General features: G+C 36.8%; 1 protein-coding gene across 1 annotated transcript in view; it reads right to left on the reverse strand.

The window, feature by feature from the left end:
* Positions 1-20,298, reverse strand: part of Hip14 (palmitoyltransferase Hip14) — a 329,449-nt gene that overhangs the window by 269,449 nt on the left and 39,702 nt on the right. Inside the window, exon 3 of the mRNA XM_090386835.1 lies at positions 15,301-15,371. Coding sequence (XP_090242961.1) covers positions 15,301-15,371 — 71 coding nt within the window. The remainder of the gene's footprint in view (positions 1-15,300; positions 15,372-20,298) is intronic.

Here is a 20,298-nt window from a genome sequence, read left to right on the forward strand (position 1 = left end):
ACAAAGCAAAAAAAAAATAATGTTTTTTTTTTTTTATAGTGGTGAAAGCAAAAGTTAAAATGTCTGTGCTACACTTAAGAATGCAAGAAAGACATAAGACAAACTGGGCAAATGAAATTGATTCTTTCTTTAAGTTAATTAATTTATTAAAGAATTAATTGGTTTTCAATGATAAATAAATCACAGAATCACAATGGTAAATAAATATTACCATTGTGATTCTGTACTTATTAGTTTGTGTTACTAATTATATATTTTCATTTCAATTATATTGTTTCTTTCCACACAGCTTCTCTTATAAATAAAGAGAAAATCTAAACAAAATAATATTCTTATTATTATCAGCCAAAGCTGACAATAATAAGAATATTAATAAATACAGTCCATTTGGGTTATTTGGGACACATCGGGACTAGTGCATTTTGACACGATTAAGCGGCTGTCCCAATTATCTGAAGTTTCACATAAATAGTTTAAAAAACAATGTACCCCTTTTTTTACAATTGGTTTACTGTACAATAAAATCACGTTACGATGGAGTCACCATAGTAAAGTTCCGTTCAATATACGATGTGCAGTAAGCGCCGGTCATTGTGATCACGTTTGTGAATCGAATTTTAATTCTATTAAACAGCGATTCTAATTAGCCAAAACAGGAGGAATATTATCCACAGGCTATAGAAGCAAAGATATATCAAGCACAAATTTACCCTTTATTACCTTACCGATTAAAAAATACGTGAAAATCGAAAGAATATACGTGATAACCGGAATAATTAATATGTACTGTAATATGTACATACAAACTAGTTGACATTTCTGTTCACTGACATTTGGGGGTGGAGGTTAAAATTTAAAACAGTAAAAAGATAAGCAATCAATAACAAAGAACACGGCACACACAAATTGCAAGTAACACAATACGCGCAAGTGAGAAGCGAGTAACGAGTTACAAAGCTTTAAAAATACGAATGAAGAGAAGATCTGAAAATTAATTTTTTTATATGATTGAAGATTTCATGGAAGTGTAAACACATTTTCACCATAATAACCCACAGAATTCCAGCTGTCGGTATTATCGCAAATTCAGTAAGATCGAGTTTCTGTCCGTTTATGATAGATTTCACTAACAGAAAAGCCCAATAAACATGTGACTGCTAATTGTTTTATGGTTGTGACTTCCAGAATTTCGACCGAACCACATGGTACCGTCGGAGACAATCGTAGGGTAATCTCCAGTGCTGTGGTCTCCTGCCCCAATTAAACAGCATGCTGTCACAATTAAGCGAAGTAAACCCTGGCTATTTTCTCGATTGGTTTCTGTTTTTTAAGATTTGCCCTAAATAAAAGGCTGCCCCGATTAACCGGTGGCCCAAATAACCGGAATCCACTGTATATATATAAAAATATAAATACATTTATATCTATATAAAACAAATTTAAATCTATACAAATATATTAATAAATATAAATAAATACAAAGTTAATATTAATAAATATGTATTACTGAAAATGGTCAAGTCTTCATTTTTGGCAGACCTCATTATTACAAAACCCAAAAATTTAAGTCACTTGAACTTTGTATTGACAAGGTTCTACTGTATCACTTCAGTTTGCAACAATCAGCCTCATCATCAATTAATTAATTACAATTGTTGCAAAATACTTGTTAAACACATCTGCCAATCTGGCTAGACTGCTATGATTCCACTGCACTGATATTGTAAAGGAATTATTTGATTTACTCTCTTTTTGTATTTCCACATGTGTGCATCTCATCCATATTCTCTTTCTTTTGCCAGTGATTTCTCATACCCAGCTTTTGCTTATTTCACCCCATCAGTGCTTTGTATTATATATTCTTATAATTCTGATCTGAATTACAGTAGTGAGATAGACTATAACTACCCTGTGGTTTTTCATTTGCACGATAAATCTTTGTTGGCTCTTATCATCCATTTTGGCATCCTTTAGCAGCACTCTCCCAATGGAATGAATCTGTTTGCGGTATGAGGATTAACATTTTCCATAACGTATCCATATCCAGCAATATATAGTTGTTACCCCAGCTAACACAGTCCAAGTAATAGCTTAATCTGCTATTGTATCTCTCTTGAAAGTGAAGTCCACATTTTCCTCCTGACCGTGAAAATTTTTATTGGACACTACCTACTCGATAACATCATTAGCATTAGAAGAGGCATATGATGCAAGAAAGAAAGCTTATGCAGCATCAGGCAAAAAAAAAAAAAAAAAAAAACACCCGCTCCGATTTCACCCCTCCATTCGTTCGAAATACCTGTCCAGCTGAGCCTTAAATTTATTTAGACTATCAATTTCCACAACAAGGGATGCAAGTCTGTTCCACCAACAAACTACATGCTGGCTAAAGGCAAATTTCCACACATCTATCCTACAACCATCTTCCCTCAATTTGAATCTATGCCCTCTCAGGTGATTATTCTGAGTAAGAGGAAGAATCCCATCGGCACTGAGCATGCTCAAACCATTCAAGGCTTTATACACCTCTATCAGATCACCTCGCTGATGCCTAGTCTCCAGACACTGTAATTTGCAAAACTTAAGCCTTTCTTCGTAAGAGCAACCCTTCGTTCCATTCACTAATCTTGTTGCCCTTCTCTGTAGTCGTTCCAGCAGCTCTACATCCTTCTTGAAATGAGGCCTCCAGACCTGTATACAGTACTCAAGATGTGGCCTGACCATTGCCTTATACAAGGGAATAATCCCCTCCTTATCCCTGCTAGAAAAATTCCTGTATATCATTGACAAGACACTATGAGCTACTCTTGCAGCCCATCTGCACTGTCAGAGAACTTCATATCTGCCTGCACAATTACCCCCAGGTCCTTTTCATTCTCTACAGCTGTCAGTGTAGTATCACAGAGTTGATACGTTGCTCTGGGGTTACCGTTTCCCATATGTAGTAGTTTACATTTGTCAATGTTAAACTTCATTTGCCACCTCTCAGCCCATCTGCTCAACCTTTCCAGATCCTGTTGCAGCAGCATGGCGTCAGTAGTGTCCCTAACAACCCTGCCAACCTTTGTATCGTTTGCAAACTTGGACATTAAGCTTGATATACCATCATCAATATTATTTATAAATACAGAAAACAATAATGGACCCAACACTGAACCCTGAGGGACTCCACAAATCACATTAGTCCACGATGAGCAGTGTCCATTGAATACCACTCTCTGTCTTTTCCCCCTCAACCATCCCTTTATCCATAGCAGCAATTTGCCTCCAATGCCACACTACTCCAATTTGTGCAGCAGTCTTCCATATGCAACAGTATCAAAAGCCTTTCTAAGATCCAAATATATAATATCAAAGTTATTCCTTGCATCCAGTTCTTTTGTGACTGCATCATAGTATCCAATCAAATTGGTCAGGCAAAACTTTCTCTTAACAAAACCATGCTGTATCCGAGCTATAACTGAAGTCTTGTCTAGGTGATCATGCAGTGCCTCCATTAATTTTCCTGGAACAGAAGTTAAACTCACAGGTCTATAATTACTTGTGTCAGCCTTTGATTCTCCTTTGTGAATTGGGGTCACATTTGCACATCTCCGGTCCATGGGTACCTACCCTGAGTCCAAAGAAGGTCTCATAATTATGGCTAAGGGTTTGCTTACCTCCTTTAATATCACTGGATAGATCCCATCCACCCTAGATGTCTTTTTTATGTTTATCTTCAGAATTTCTCCTCCACTTTGCTTTCAGTTATTACAAAATCAATTAAGCTCACTGCCAGAGTTTACTTCACATCTGGCATTCCCCTTGCTGAATAACTCTGCATGCGTGAACGTAGATGCAAAATACTTGTTTAGTTTGTTAGCCACCTAGCAGGATCCTCAACTCTTGAACCATCAATATCCAGTGGACCAATCTGATTCATCCTTTTCCTTCTAGAGTTTACATAAGTAAATAACTCTTTTCTGTTTTCCTTTGCATCCTTTGCCAAGGATTTCTCTTAATCTGCCTTTGCCTGCCTAATGTCCTTTGTGACTTGGTTACAGACCAGCTTATATCTATCATAGGCTTTCATGTCACCCATTAAGTTATATGTATCCCATGCATTTTTCTTCTCAGCCATATGTCTCATTAGTTCATCTGACATCCATTTAGGCCTAAACCTTGAACAATATTTTTTAATTGGTATGTAAAGCCTAGTCGCTTCCAAGATAAGTTCTTTGAATGCTTCCCATTTTGAATTTGCTGTTGGTAACATCATCAGTTGGTCCCACTGTATAGAATTTAAATACTATCTCAGACTATAGTCGCCTTTACAAAAGCAAAAACCCTTCCCTTTACCCCTGATGGTGGTTACCTCTTTGAGTTGTTATGATCTGTATTCATTGACTCACAGAAATAACATTGTTCCCAAAACTTTTTGGCTTCTTTGTCTCATTAAATGCATTACCTCAGTTTTCAATAATGAGGATACAATTGTAATCCTTTTCAAGCAAATGATTTTACCTTTAGTTGACTACTGTGCGATTATTTGGTCTCCTTCCCAGAAATATCTTTCTGATCTACTCAAATTTATTCAAACCAAATTTATTCATTTCCTTTGTTTCATGTTTGTTATTTGGTTTTTAGGAGCATTAGCAACTAAGGCCATATTGCTCTGGGATATGCGGTGGTCATTCCCTGACCTTTCCACATCCTCCGTATTTGGTGGTAACGGGCTCGAACCCCGGTCTAATCAAGAAGCGTATGTGACGCACTGCTGCTGTTCCTCTTTCCCACCTGGCTACGGAGGCGCCTCCTTTGTTTCATGAAGCATACTAAGTTTCATCACAGAGATTAAATGCTTTGTATAACAGGTTTTGTTCAATTTCTTTAATTTATGATGTAATCTTCTGTCTTGCTGTGTTATTTATAATTTAGTCTACACTTTGGTCAGTCTTTACAAACTGGTGTCCCTTCTGCTCGATTGTTGCTCAACAGCAGTGACTGACAGGTCTAGCCCCTCCCAATGGTTGCTTTTTTACTTAGCGTTAGAGTGATTCTTTCCCCAATGCTGTTTTAAAATCAGAAAACAAGTTCCCTATTTTAAAATAGGGAATGCAAGGGGGGGGGAATATAAACACACTAACTAAAATGAGTACTGTATACTGAAAAGATCAGAGCTTCCAATCACTGCAAGGAAAGCAACGAATAGAAGGGACTAAACACCGATTGATTGGAAGGGGTACCAGATTGTAAAGACTAACTCACAATTTTATTGCTCTCCTGATCTTCTAACTCTTATTCCTTAGCATTCCTCATGCAAATTCCAATCTTCATTACACATTCTCCTTGTCTCTTCTTAGAACAAACTATTTATCAATGAGTCTGGTACTTGATGGCACAAAACTAATTAAACTTCATGCAGTTCATATTTTCGTTTGCAAAAATTCATCCAGTAAGCTGTCTCGGTGAGCTGCTATTTTTTTTTTTTTTTTTTTTTTAAATTCTACTATTCATCTATTATGTTCAAATAAATCTAACCAAGGTTGTCAATAGTTATGTTGTTCAAAGCTGTAAGTAATTGCATATTACTGATTCAGTTAATGTTTCTTTATCAAAATGTTAAACAATGTCAAATAAATATGTACAATTCTTGGATATGTACAATTTATCTCTTTGATACTGTTGTCTGTTCATCCATTTGCATATTTTTATAATGCCAATGTTGAATGTACAGACAAACTCTATAATTACAGTCGGAGCTATTTACAGCGACCCCCTTTTTTTGTCCCATCACATTATAACGTCCTATGTGGTTGGTCCTGGCCAATTTCTCATTAACCTAATGCTATTTTACATTAAGTATAATGACATTGAAAATAAAAGGATTTCTCCATAATGACCATAAATTTCTACCTCGTAATCTGAATTTTTACTTTTTTATACAGTATTTGAATTTAAAAATGACAGAGCACTCAATTATATTGAATTAATTGACGAGCTTGCAGCCTGATTGTAAGAAATCATTTGTTAGCATATGTTAAGATTTCCCACTCTTTTCTCTCAGCATGGTAATGAAATGAACATCAGCTAAATGTTAATTTCATTACATAGTGTATGGTTATTAGTATGGCTACAATAAAGTGGATAGCCTTGCCAATCACAGATAAAAATTAGGATTTTGCAAGCTGTAGATCAGCGTTTCTCAAACGTTTTTAGTCATGGAACACTTTTCATCTCACAACATAATCACAGAAGACTTTTCATCTCAGAACATATTCATAGAACACTCACGAAACACAAGTTTAGCAAGAGCCAAAGAACTCTTGCTAATATATTATTACATATGACACACTGTGCACCAGGAGCATCTTTATTTCCAACACATGTAAAAACAAAATTGAAATAACTGTCATTATAATTTTGTTTTGGTCTTTTATTAGTTGGTTCCTGTTTTTTCACTTCGGATTTCTGGGGAACAAAAGGCTGCGATTGTTCATCCTCATTTTGAAGTGTGACAATATTGTATTCATTTTCATTGACCACAGTTGCACTACTAGAAGTACTTTGCTTCTCGTTTTAAAGTTCCTTTTTTCAACCACAAATCTATGGTCACATACAGTCAGTCCTCATATAAAACGTGTTTACACTACACAAATTCAATCATACACGATTTATAAATAGGGGAACGATATCTTATATAACACGAACCGAATTCGCTTATGCACGATTCGCCTTTGTGTTTACAAGAAATGGCAGTCGAACGCGGAATCACCCCAACCGAACGCAACACGATAGGAATGAATAGAAGGTTCTGAAAATGTATTTGTTTTTTATATCGGTGAAGGGGAAACACATTTCACCATAATAACGTAAAAACCAACACAATTCCAGCTATCAGTATAATCGCAAATGCAATTAGATCGAGTTTACTACCAGTTTATAACAGATTCCACTAGCAGAAACATAACTGGAAATTGTTTTTATTGTTTTATGGTAGTAACCCATAGAAATGTGCTTTAGTAAAATGTGAGGTGTTAATAGAGTATCTCTGCCTTTACGGTGTTGTTTATTAAGTTGCTACACGCGCACAGCTTTGTTTATGTGAATCAAGCGTGCCTCCTCATTTTGTAATTGTGCTTTATTCCCTAAAAATGAGTAAAATACTTAAAAGGTGTGAAAAGGAAGTGTCCTGGTGAAGACACTGCAAATTCAGAGAGAAAAAGAAAAGCGATATCAATAAACAGAGGTGGACTGGGTCAAAAATTCTTATCCGGGAAAATTTGTAGTGGCTTCATACAATGGTTTATGGCCAAAATCACACTGGCCTCCGGCCCACCGGAGTTTCCCCGGTAAGGCTTATGGCCAGTGTACCTCTGCTGATAGAGAAAAAATATGAAATTGTGAAATGCTTTGAGCGAAATGAAAGACCATGTGATATTGCACGTGCTACAGACCTAAATGAGGCAACGCCGAGAATTACAAAGAATGCAGAGAAAATAAAAACTTTCATAGTGTAATTAAAATCCATTAGATTAAGACACAAAGAATTGGAAAAGATGGAACGGCTGTCATCTGTTTGGATAGAAAATCAAACAAAATACAAGTCTGCTTACGATAGAAGCAAAAGCATTAGCAATATTTTATTACGTAATAGTCATAATAAAATATGTAAGTATTTTATTACGATTATGTATTGTGTTTGGTAATGTTTTGGTTTTGGTTCGTGTGTTCAATCTTGGGTGGCCGGCACCTAACCCTATTTTTCCCATAGGGCCTGTTGTTTTTATTGCACGATTTTGCATTGCACGAGGGTTTCTAGGAACACAACTATCGTGCTATACGAGGACTGACTGTATTTTAATAGCAGGGCGCTGGGGTCACGGAAGAGAAAAGTTGGTGGATTTTTGGCTGCTGTAAAGGGATAAGTATTTTTAATTTTTACCGTATTCTTCGTTAATTAACATAGTACATTGTGTTTCACAGAGATAATAAATAGGTTTAATAGTGTTTGTTAGCTTCTTATTTTGAATTTAACCAGCAGTTTTTCGAAGTTACAAATCCCGGTGCTGGCACCAATATTGTTGAACTAGCCACCATATTGTAGTCGATAAGAAATAACTTAACGTATATATATCTCGAACTGATAGCATAAGGTATAAAGTAAAACTAGATAGTGTAATATGAAGCACTGTATTAGGAATCTGTTAGCTTATTATAGTATTATCAATTAATCAAAAATAATATTAACCTTATTAAAATTCATTGTTAATTAAATTGTATTCTAATGATAATATTTCTAATCTTTTATATTAAATTGTATTTAAATGGAAATCATAACCCAGACTAGAGCTGCGAAGCAAAGATCACAGACTAGCGAGAGTGCTATGATTCGGGGGAGAAACGAAGGAGGCGATTCTCCAAAGCATCACAGTCTCAAAAAATATGTGAAATGTTTGCCGATCTTTCTAAAACAGGACATGATCTAGCCAAGGAGGATGCCTTTGTGTGTGCTAGGTGTCTAGAGTGTCAAAGAAATTAGGTGCCAACTCAGCATTCTGATGGGCATCTATGACAGCTTGAGGTGTAGGGTAAATGCCCTTGAAGAAATTAATATGAGGGCCCCTTCAAGCTCTTAGCTGCCCAGCTCAACGACAGAGCTAACTACTGTGCATCAGGCAAAACAGAGGCAATCTCCAAGGCAGAATGCGCTGGTCCAAAAGGAACTAGTTATTGTTGGTGACTCTATTGTCAGGGACATGGGGAATATGCTATGCAAGAAGGATAGGTGGAACAGGACCAGGGTATGTCTGCCAGGGGCAAAAGTTGATGACGTTGTAGAGCAGATATCATCTTTTAAGGGCACAAAAGGTGATGTTATACATGTTGGAACTAATGACATTAAGAGAAAGAGATCTGCAGATTTACTCAACAAGTACAGGCCAATGTTGAAAAAAAGTCACAAGTTAGGGTTGAATGTGAAAGTGTCTGCAAGTGTCTGTCAGACAACGATAGGGAGTATATGATGAGAGCCTTGTCAATCAATTCAGCCCGAGAGATTGTGCAAGGCTCAAGGGACAGAATTTTTTCAGCCTGGTCTGTGCTTGTTGAGAGGAGAGACTGCTTATACAGCCATCGGATACACTTAAATAGAAAGGGTGCAAGAATATTTGCTGATGCTATCGAAGCAGTGTTAGGTGGGTTGGAAAACTGCTAGCTTGCAGGGATACACAGACTAAAAGGTTAACAGTGGCCACAGGCAGAGGTAAAAGTGATTCTTCCACTGCTTCTATTAGAATGAGCAGCAGCCTGGAAAGCAAGGTAATGGAGACTTCCATGACTGTTGGGAGTCACAGTGGAACAAGTAAATACATGGGCTGTGTTTGGGTAACCAAGAGTAGAAACAGGTGCATGCATACTTACATGCACACCAATGCTGTTGTTGTTGTTATTTGGTTTTTAGGAGCATTAGCAACTAAGGCCATATTGCTCCGGGATATGCGGTGGTCATTCCCTGAATGACCTTTCCGCATCCTCCGTATTTGGTGGTGACGGGCTCGAACCCCGGTCTAATCAAGAAGCGTGTGCTACGCACTGCTGCTCCTTCCCACCTGGCTACGGAGGCGCCCCACACCAATGCTAGGAGTATAGTTAATAAATTTGATGAGCTTGAAGTGCTAGTCAAGACATCAAAGGCAGATATTGTTGGGATATCAGAGACATGGTGTCACACAGAGATAAGCAGTGCAGAATTGGAATTTTGGGAGTAGAATGTGTACAGAAAGGATAGACAGGACAGGAAGGGAGGCAGGGTTATGCTGTTAGTTAAGAAGCACATAAAATCTAAGGAAGTGCATCAAATTGATGTTGGTGGGCAATGCAGTGTCGAGTCAGTTTGGTGTGAAATAAGCACTGGGAAAGGAAAAATGAGAGTAGGTGTGTGTGTTAGAGGCCTAATGACTCCGATGAGTATAATGAGCAATTGTGCAGAGAAATAGAGTGGGCCAGTAAGTCAGAATGTCTTATAATAGGGGATTTTAACTTTCCAGATATTGACTGGAACTTGTGGTTGGTCACTCACACACTAGCAAGACTCTTGTGCATTTATTGGATGACTGTTTTCTACAGCAACTTCGAGAGGCAACTAGAGGGAGTAATACTCTCGATCTGATTATCAGCAGTGATTACTCATGCATTAAGAATTTGCATATAAAAGAACCACTGGGTGACAGTGATCACAATGTACTGATACGGGAATTACTTAAAGATGTAACTACCATCACGGCTAAAGGGAAGAGCTTTTGCTTTCATTAAGGTGACTACAGAGGTCTCAGACAGTTTTTAAATTCTGTACAGTGGGATCAACTGATGATGTTACCAACGTTGAATTCTAAATGGGAAGCCTTCAGAGACTTAATTTTGGAGGCTACTAGGCTTTTCATTCCAACTAAGAAATACTGTTTAAGGTTTTGGCCTAAATGGATGTCAGATGAATTAATGAGGCTCGTGGCAGAGAATAAAAATGTATGGAATGCATATAAAGTATCAGGTGACACAGAAGCCTATGGCAGGTATAAAATAGTCTGTAATCAAGTCACAGAGGAGGTTAGGCAGGCGAAGGCAGATTACGAGAAATCTTTGGCAAAGGATGCATAGAAAAGCAGCAAAGAGTTCTTTACTTAGGTAAACTCTAGAAGGAAAGGAATGAATCAGATTGGACCACGTAACATAGATGGGTTCACTACTGATGATCATGCTCAGGTAGCTGATAAACTGAAAGAGTATTTTGCATCTACATTCACACATGTGGAGTTATTCAATGAGGGGAGTGCCAGAAGTTTATCAAATGCTACCAAGGAGCTAAGTGAATTTGTAATAACTGAGAGCAAAGTGGAGGAGAAATTGTTGAAGTTAAACATAAGGAAGACACCTGGGGTGGACGGGGTCTATCCAGTTATATTAAAGGGGGCAGCAAAGGAATTAAGTAAACTCTTAGCCATAATTATAAGAGCTTCCTTGGACTCAGGGGAGGTCCCATGGACTGGAGGTATGCAAATTTATCACCAATTCACAAAGGAGGTTCAAAAGATGACACAAGTAATTACAGACCTGTTAGTTTAAATTGTGTTCCGGGGAAAATAATGGAATCACTGGTTAAAGAAGCATTTCAGGATCATCTAGACAAGACTGCAGTAACAGTTAAGACACAGCATCGGTTTGTTAAAGGGAGGTCTTGTCTGACCAATTTGATTGGATACTATAATGTGGTCACAAAGGAACTGAATGCTAAAAATAATTTTGATATCATATACTTGGATTTCAGGAAAGCTTTTGATACCGTTGCACATGAAAGACTGCTGTACAAATTGGAGAGGTATGGCATTAAGGGTAAGTTGCTATAATGGATAAAGGGATGGTTGATGGAAGAGGACAGAGAGTGGTAATCAATGGACACTGCTCTTCGTGGACAAATGTTGTTAGTGGAGTTCCCCATGGTTGGGTGTTGGGCCCATTGTTGTTTTCTGTATTTATAAATGATATTGATGAAGGTATATCGGGTTTAGTGTTCACATTTCCAGATGATACAAAGGTTGGCAGGGTTCTTAATGACAGTAAAGACATATATGCTACTCCAACTATATCTAGATAAGTTGGTAAAATGAGCTGAGAAGTGGCAACTGACGTTTAACATTGACAAATGCAAAGTACTGCATATGGGTAGCAATAACTGAAGAGAAACATACCAACTGTGTGGTACTACACTCAGGGAAGTGAAAAGTGAAAAAGACCTGGGGGTAATTGTGCAATCAAATATGAAGTTTGCTGAGCAATGCAGACAGGCTGCCAGGGCAGGTCATGGAGTTTTGTCAGCAGAGACAGGGAGGTGATTATCCCGTTATACAAAGCAATGGTCAGGCCAAACCTAGAGTACTGTGTACAGGTCTGAAGGCCTCATTTTAGAAAGGATGTAGAGTTGCTAGAACGAGTACAAAGAAGGGCAACAAGTTTGGTGAACAAAGGGGTGCTCTTACCAAGAAAGGCTTAAGTCCTGCAAATTGCAGCACCTGGAGAGTAGGCACCTGCGAGGTGATCTGATTGAGGTGTATAAGGCCTTGAATGAGTTGAACAAGCTGAATGCTGATAGGATTCTTCCTCTTGCTCAGACTAAGAACCTGAGGGGGCACAGTTTCAAACTGAGGAAAGATAGTTGTAGAATAGATGGAAATCTATTCTACAACTATCTTGTAGAATAGATTTGTTGAAATTTGCCTTTAGCCAGTGAGTATTTGATTGGTGGAACAGGCTTCCATCTTTTGTTGTTGGAGCTAATAACCTAAATAAATTTAAGGCTGAGCTGGACAGGCATTTGGAACGAATGGAGGGGTGAAATGGGAGGTTTTTTTTTTTTTTGGCTGATACTGCATAAGCTTGCTTTTTTGCATCGTATGCCTCTACTAATGCTAATGCTAATAATACTATTTTGAAATACTAATAATTATCAAAAAAAAAATTATAGAAGGAAGTGAGTTTAGTTATGATATTGGTTCGCTTCCTCCTCTCCTTCAACCCGTGTACTCCAGGCTAAATTGCATATGAATGGCATACTAGATCGCCACATTGCTACTTTTTTGTAGGTGTCATTATCTCTACGCATATTTGTCTATGCAAAACCCGCCAAAATAAAGTATTCTGCAGTCTATTTGATTATTAGTCTATGCCAGTATATTAATAACCAAAAAAAAAATTATGTTAAATATTATAATGATACAAAAGTCGTGTACACTACAAATATGCAAAACTTATTATTATTATTTGTTTAATAATTAATTACTATTTTTTGCAGAAAACTTGTTCACATCTTGCAGAACACAGTTTGAGAGACGCTGCTGTAGATAATGGTGTGCATTCTAAGACTGACATCGGCATTCCTAAGAGTTCACAATCCGAAAGATTGGGAAAAATATTGAAAGTTTAGAGAAATCTACTGCTCCAGGTATGATCTGAGCAAGAAAGGCAAAGTATTTAGATCTTGAAAAGATACTTTTGGAATGGCTAATGATGATGCATGCAAAAAAAACATTTCCATAGATGGTAATCTTTTAAAAGCTAAGGCTGAATCGTTTGAGCATTGAATGGATATTGAAGAATTTAAAAGTTCAGATGGGTGGTTCTAGAAATTTAAGACTCGTCATGGCCTGCCTCTCAAAAAAGTGCACGGTGAAAGTGCAGCTGTGGACGATTACGCTGCAAAGGAATGGAAGGAAAATCATTTAAAAAATGTTTTTCTGATACATGACCAGAATGCTACCTTCAATGCTGATGAAAGTGAATACCTTTTTAAAGTGCTACCAGATAAAATACTTACATTTAAAAACGACAAATGTAGTGGCAGAAAAGAGGCTAAACAGATTACCATTCTCATAGCAACAAACATGTCTGGCACAGAGAAGCTTCCTCTTTTAATCATTGGGAAAGTCCAGAAGCCTCGATGCTTTAAAGCAGTGGTTTTCAACCTGGGTGCCGCGGCACACTAGGGTGGCATGTAATTTGGGGTTAAGTTAATTTAAGTTATTATTATTTATTTATTATTATTTTTGTTTTTTTTTGAAATTTATACATTTATTTCATTACAAAAAGGTGTACAGTATCCACTGTACTGTATCTTTTTAATTTTCTGGTGATCTATAATTGATCTTTATTTAGTACCTCTATATAAAGAATAAAATTATTATATTATATTAAAAGGTCGAAAACCACTGAGTTAGGTATTTATTTTGGTTAGGGGAGTGGTGAAAAAATTATTGGGGCACTAAGGGCGTTGTGAACTGAGAAAGTTTGGGAACCTCTGCTTTAAAGGTTTGAAGACATTACAGACTATTTATCGAGCAAACCAAAAGGCATAAATGATATCACAAATCTACAAAGAATGGATCAGAGACTTAGATTGCAGGATGAGTGAGAAGAATAGAAAAATTTTGCTGTTTGCAGATAACTGCACTCCTCATTGTCAAATAAACAACCTATGTGCAATCACTGTCGAGTACTTACCACCAGATATGACGTCAGTTCTTCAGCCACTTGATCAAGGTGTAATCCAGTGTTTTAAGAAAAACTACTGAAGAATGCTATTAAAAAAATTGTGCTGTCTTGAAAGCAAAATTCAATGTGAAATCAACATGCTGCAGGCAATGTATTATGTGTTTCTACACAGGATAAAGCTGATGAAAAAGTGATCGCCAACTGCTTCTAACCTGCTGGATTTACCACCTTGAATGATGCAATGTATGAAATTTCTCATACTTCTTCCTTTATTAATTGCAAAGAACAGTCCAATAATAGTAAAGAAATAGTTGAGCGTGTGCATCATCACCTAAACTTAGAGGAAAACTTAAACTTTGAAGATTATGCAGAAGTGGATGAGGATGTTGAATGCTTCTGGATATGCATGAATGAAAAGGAACTCACCACAAATGTAATGGAATCTTCTGAAATTTGCAGTGATGAAAATCAGGAACCTATTATGCTTGAACAAGAAGCAAGAAGTTTCAGTGAAAGATGCTCGTCAAGGATTAGAGAACTTGCACGTCAATTTTTTCAAGTGCAGCCTAACTGTGAAAGTGAAATAACTGCTATCGCGCACCTTCATAGTTCTGTTTTAAAACATGTTCTACCATTGAAGCAGTGTGTTTTGACAGATTATTTTAAAGTATGAAACAATTTTTTTGTTAGGTCTTGATAGGTATGTAGCCTATGTAGTGAAATTTACACCCTTACTGCACTCTACAATCAATGCAAAATTTACAATCATAATTTTCTTTTTTAATACTGTAGTACATATTATAAATAAGATTATATTATATTGTATTAGTAGAATTACATTAAATGTTCAGGCTTTTACTTGTTTTGTTTCTGATTTTATGAACAATCGATATAACGTCCTTCTGATATAATGCCGTTCTGATATAACACCAGTTGTTATATAGAGCTCTGACTGTAGTTGACTTATTTCTACTCAGTGTAGAGAGTGGCACAAAATGAATAGACAGCCTACACATATAAAATACACTATATTAATTTTAAGCCATAAAAATATCTTGGAAGCCAGGAATATAACTTGTCTCCTCCCTCATAGCTAATTAACTTTGCTGTTAGTAGATATCTTCATGAATTTAACCCCAACATAGCAGTATAGTTCAAGTGTATTTTAGTACTATGGATAAAAATTCAACTCCATAACAAATTTGCAAAATAAATATATCAGTCCATTCTAATAACCAGTTGCTGTAATGGACGTACATAAGCAATGAAATCAAAGCATACCTTCCCCGTCTCTAAGAGATGGATCTCCTCCATGTTGCATTAACAGCACCACCATTGGTAAGTGACCTTGTCTGCAAAATAAAGTCATTTCAGATTAAATTTAATGTAACAATTTAAAACATAGCACAAACGTCTCATGGAATTAGCTCTTAACTACTATATCAAGGTCTTTTTCACATGAAATAAAGAGATATGATTTAAACAATAAATATAACTGCAAAATGAAATAATATAAAAATAAATTTGAAAAAAGTTACTTGTTGGCACAATAGCATATTTTCAGTAGGAACTAAATGTTTACTCTCAATGTATACAGTACCAGTTAGGACAAATTTTTATGAGAAAATGCTTTGATTCCATCAGTCATGTGTGAAATTTGACTTCTTTCTTCACAATTTGGTTTTATAACCAACTATTTGGTAAATAAAACCGAATAGTTGGCTTTATTTATGCCAGAGGTAAAAATAAAACAAATTTTGATTATACAGAGTGGTCCAAAATTAGTGGTACAATCAGCAAGAAGCTGAAAAAATATGTCAAAATTGCAGAATAAAATTATTTCATACAAGGCTCCATTTTTGAGAAAATCAACTTTAAATATTAGTTGAGCATGCAGTGCACTTGACTAAGACACTGTTGAGCGGATCTCAATACTGACCACTATTTACTCTTCTGTTTGTGTACAATGTTACAACTTGGCGTGTTTATGATACAATGTCATCATTTGTTAACATCAGTCTTACTATTTTCCTTATTATCAGTATTCACTATCAGTTTCTATCAACCCATTGATATGGCAAGGTACAATAATTGCGAATACACAGACATGCTCCTTGCATTAGGAGCATGTGCTGGAAATGCTTCTGCTACAGCAAATTATTACAAAGAGAGATATCCCAATCATTGTCATCCACAGGCGAGTAATTCAAAGAGTAGAGAAAATGTTGTCCAACTGTGGTTCATTCCATTCTCTGCATCAAAATTGTGGATGTCGTCGACAACTCCCTAATCATACAGAAGAAGAAATTATGATGGATGTCAATAATAATCCTCGTCTTAGTATGAGAGATCTTTCTTCTCAGCATAACATTAGCAGGTTGACAATTATTTGCATACTACGTGAGAACAGGATGCATCCATTTCATGTCCAGAGAGTGCAAGGACTAAGAGCTCATGATTTTGTTCCATGAATGGTTTTCTGCCATTGGTTACTTACGTATACACAATTTTTATCCCGAATTTTATGGACTGATGAGTCCAAATTTACATGACATGGAATTTTCAACGTATACGCATTAGTGGGCACTTGAAAATCCTCACATTATTGTTGAAACACATTTTCAAGAAAGGTGGACTGAGACCGTCTGGACTGGTATAATTGGTAATGAAATCATGAGACCTTATTTCCTTCCAGATAATTTAAGGGGTGCATAGTACTTACACCTGTTATGCAACGAGTTATCCAGACTATTAGAAAATGTATCTTTGGATACTAGAAGAACTATGATTTTCCAGCATGATGGTGCCCCAGCTCATTTTACTTGAGAAGCGAGGAACTTTTTAAATGAGAGATACAAACATTCGATCGGTCGTGGCAGAACAATCGCTTGGCCAGCCACGGTTGCCAGATTTGACACCTTTAGACTTTTACTTATGGAGTCATATCAAAGCAATTGTGTATTTCCAAAGACATCATCAGTCTTGTACAATTGAAGGAAAGGATTGTACTGGTGTTTGAAACGTTGAAAACTCGAAACACACTGGAAAGGCTTCGAGATAATCTAGTGAGAAGAGCCCAGCTTTGTATGTCACAGAATGGGCAACATTTCCAATAATTCTGAAACAAATAAAAGGAAATTTTCAAAAGGAAATATTGTGTCTCATTTTAATTTACATATCCTATGTTAAAGTACGCACTGGACACTGTAAACAGAAGAGTAGATAGTGGTTGGTATCAAGGTCCGCTCAATGGTGTCTTAGTCAAGTTCAAGCGTACTCAACTAATATTTAAAGTTGATTTTCTCAAAAACGAAGCCCTCATAGGAAAAAAATTTATTTTACAATTTTGACTTATTTTTTCATGAAGAATCAGCCTCTTGCTGGTTGTATCATGAATTACGGTACGGACCACCCTGTATACACACACAAAGAACAATAGGCCTTTAGCAATCTTAGGTCACAGTTCCCTCAAAGAAAAAGGTACAAGAACCCCTCCTCTCCAAATTCCATCCCAGACTGTCAAGACAGAAGCATTTAAATCCTTGTTAAAGAATAAATGAGGGCTGTTAAGAAAGTAATAAATCAATGATATACAGGAATTTTTCCAGCAGGGATAAGGAGGTGATTATTCCATTGTATAAGGCGATGGTCAGGCCACATCTAGAGTACTGTATACAGGTCTGGAGACCTCATTTCAAGAAGGATGTAGAGCTGCTGGAACGAGTACAGAGAAGGGCAACAAGATTAGTGAATGGAACAAAGGGGTGCTCTTACGAAGAAAGGCTTAAGTTTTGCAAATTACAGTGTCTGGAGACTAGGCACCAGCGAGGTGATCTGATAGAGGTGTATAAAGCCTTGAATGGTTTAAGCATGCTCAATGCTGACGGGATTCTTCCTCTAGCTCAGAAAAATCACCTGAGAGGGCATAAATTCAAATTGAGGAAAGACAGATGTAGGATAGACGTGCGGAAATTTGCCTTTAGCCAGCGGGTGGTTGGTTGGTGGAACAGACTTCCATCCCTTGTGGTGGAGGTTGATAGCCTAAATAAGTTTAAGGCTCAGCTGGACAGGTATTTTGAACGAACAGAGGGGTGAAGTGGAAGTGGGTTTTTTTTTTTTTTTTTGGCTGATGCTGCATAAGCTTGCTTTCTTGCATCAAATGCCTCTACTAATGCTAATGCTAAATGCAGTTATAGCAATTAACAGTTCCGTTTAATTTAAATGTGGCTTCATCAGTCCACAAAACATTGTCAATGGTATTTGGGTTTGAAACACTTATGCCATTCACCAAATTCTAATCTTTTATCTGGGTTGTCCTGATTCAAACTTTGGTGATGATGATGAACCTTGTATGTAAGTTCTTTTATAATTCTATTTGAGATTCTTTCAGGTATTTTAAGTCCCAAACTTTGGTTTCTTTGAGATTTTTTCAGAATCCTTTGATATCATCTCTTACAATTTCCAAATTGGCAAATGTACCAGGTGGTTACAAAATAATTACCCTATTCAGGAGACCCTAGTGTCAAAATGGTTAGAGTTAGTGCTGTGAAAATCGATGGGTATGTCATTTGTCATTTAGGGTATGGGGAAGCAATTTGTAGAAGAAAAAAAATTATTTCAAATTTCCACCACCAGGGGAAAAACAGCACTGCACATATGTAAAAGTTGTTGTTTACTTCAAGACACGCTGCTTATAAGCAAATGACATCCTGTTAGATAAAAGCAGAAAGGCCAATGCCACCATCAATAACCATTATGGCTCTTACAAAAAAGGAACGTGCTCTTTTAGTAAAACTGTTCTACCAGAATAAAAATAGTAACACTAATACAGCACTACGTGAATATTGGAAACTTAAAGGTTTGCGTAAAGGACCATTGATGTAAGTGGGGCTTCGAAAACTAATAAAGAAATTTGAAGTGACCGGGGAGCTAGGTGTAATTCCAGGCAGGGGATAACCACATATCGGAATGGAGGTAGTGGATGAAGTGGTGATTGCAATGGTCAGAATGCAAAACACTACCAGTCAGTAGTGCCAGAGGTGTGTCACAAGAATTGAACCTTCTTTGGTCTACTGTACATAAAGCGTGCAAGAATTAAAGTCTTATGATCGGCAACAACAAATAGACTTTGCTCTATGATTTGTGGCTCATATGAAACTTGACGATACATGGGCTCAAATGACCTTGTGGTCTGATGAGGCACATTTCACTCTTCATGGGGCTGTAAGTGCACAAAACTGCTGAATATGGGGAACACCTTGTCCATCTGCTGTGCTTGAAAGACCACTAAAAAGACCATATGTATGGTGTGGATTCAGAGCAGAGTTTATAATCGGACCATTTTTCTTTGAAGAGTCTACACCTCATGACCCTGTAAGGTGTACGGTACTGCGCTCTTCTAAGAGATCATATTATTCCCGCCCTGCAAGAAAAGCAATTCTTGGAGATTGTAGTGTTCATGCAAGATGGTGCCCCACCCCACATTGGTCGACAAGTGAAGGAACTGCTCCGTTCAACATTCAGAAATGATCGCATCGTCCCTAAAGACTTTCCGCAGTTCTGGCCAGCCTGATCACAGATCTCAATCCCTGTGATTTCTGGCTATGGGGATACCTGAAAGACAGAGTTTACCGTGGTGGCACACAGACACTTGTCAATTTGAAAGCAAGCATTAAACAGCATGTAGCCAACATCCCCAATGAGATGCTACGCGAAACTGTGTTGCACAGTCCTCCATTTTCAGAATGTCGTCTCAAGTGAAGGAAAGCACATAGAACAATATTTGTAGATTTCTAAGTTCTGATATTAAAATGTAATCCTAGGTTAAGTATTCCATCTCATGTTTACAGTGACACTTTCTCCCCTGGTGGCAAAATTTTGAACAAATTTTTTTTCTTCTACAAACCTCTGCCCCATACCCTAAATCAGTGGTCTCCAAACTTTTTTGGTCGCGCACCCTTATTTTACTTAAAAGGAGTAGCGGGCACCCTGGAATAAAAAAATTAAATATATAAGTTTAATATTTTTTTAATTTATAAATAAAAATCACATAATTTTAAAAGATCACAAATAAAAAAATACAAAACAAAGTTAAATTGAAGTTCAAGCACAAAATTAAAAGAAATCATTAATGTAACAAGTGTAGTAAATGTAATGTAACACTATTTGTTTTATATATAAATGATTTACATGGTAAGCATTATATCTAGAATCACATATAATTTGAAAGGATCACAAAAGATCACAATCTAATTCAATGCAAAAATATAAAACAAAAAA

Source organism: Mastigoproctus giganteus, chromosome 12, assembly GCF_048544385.1.
Source record: "Mastigoproctus giganteus isolate SK-2022 chromosome 12, ASM4854438v1, whole genome shotgun sequence".
Lineage (NCBI taxonomy): Eukaryota > Metazoa > Arthropoda > Arachnida > Uropygi > Thelyphonidae > Mastigoproctus > Mastigoproctus giganteus.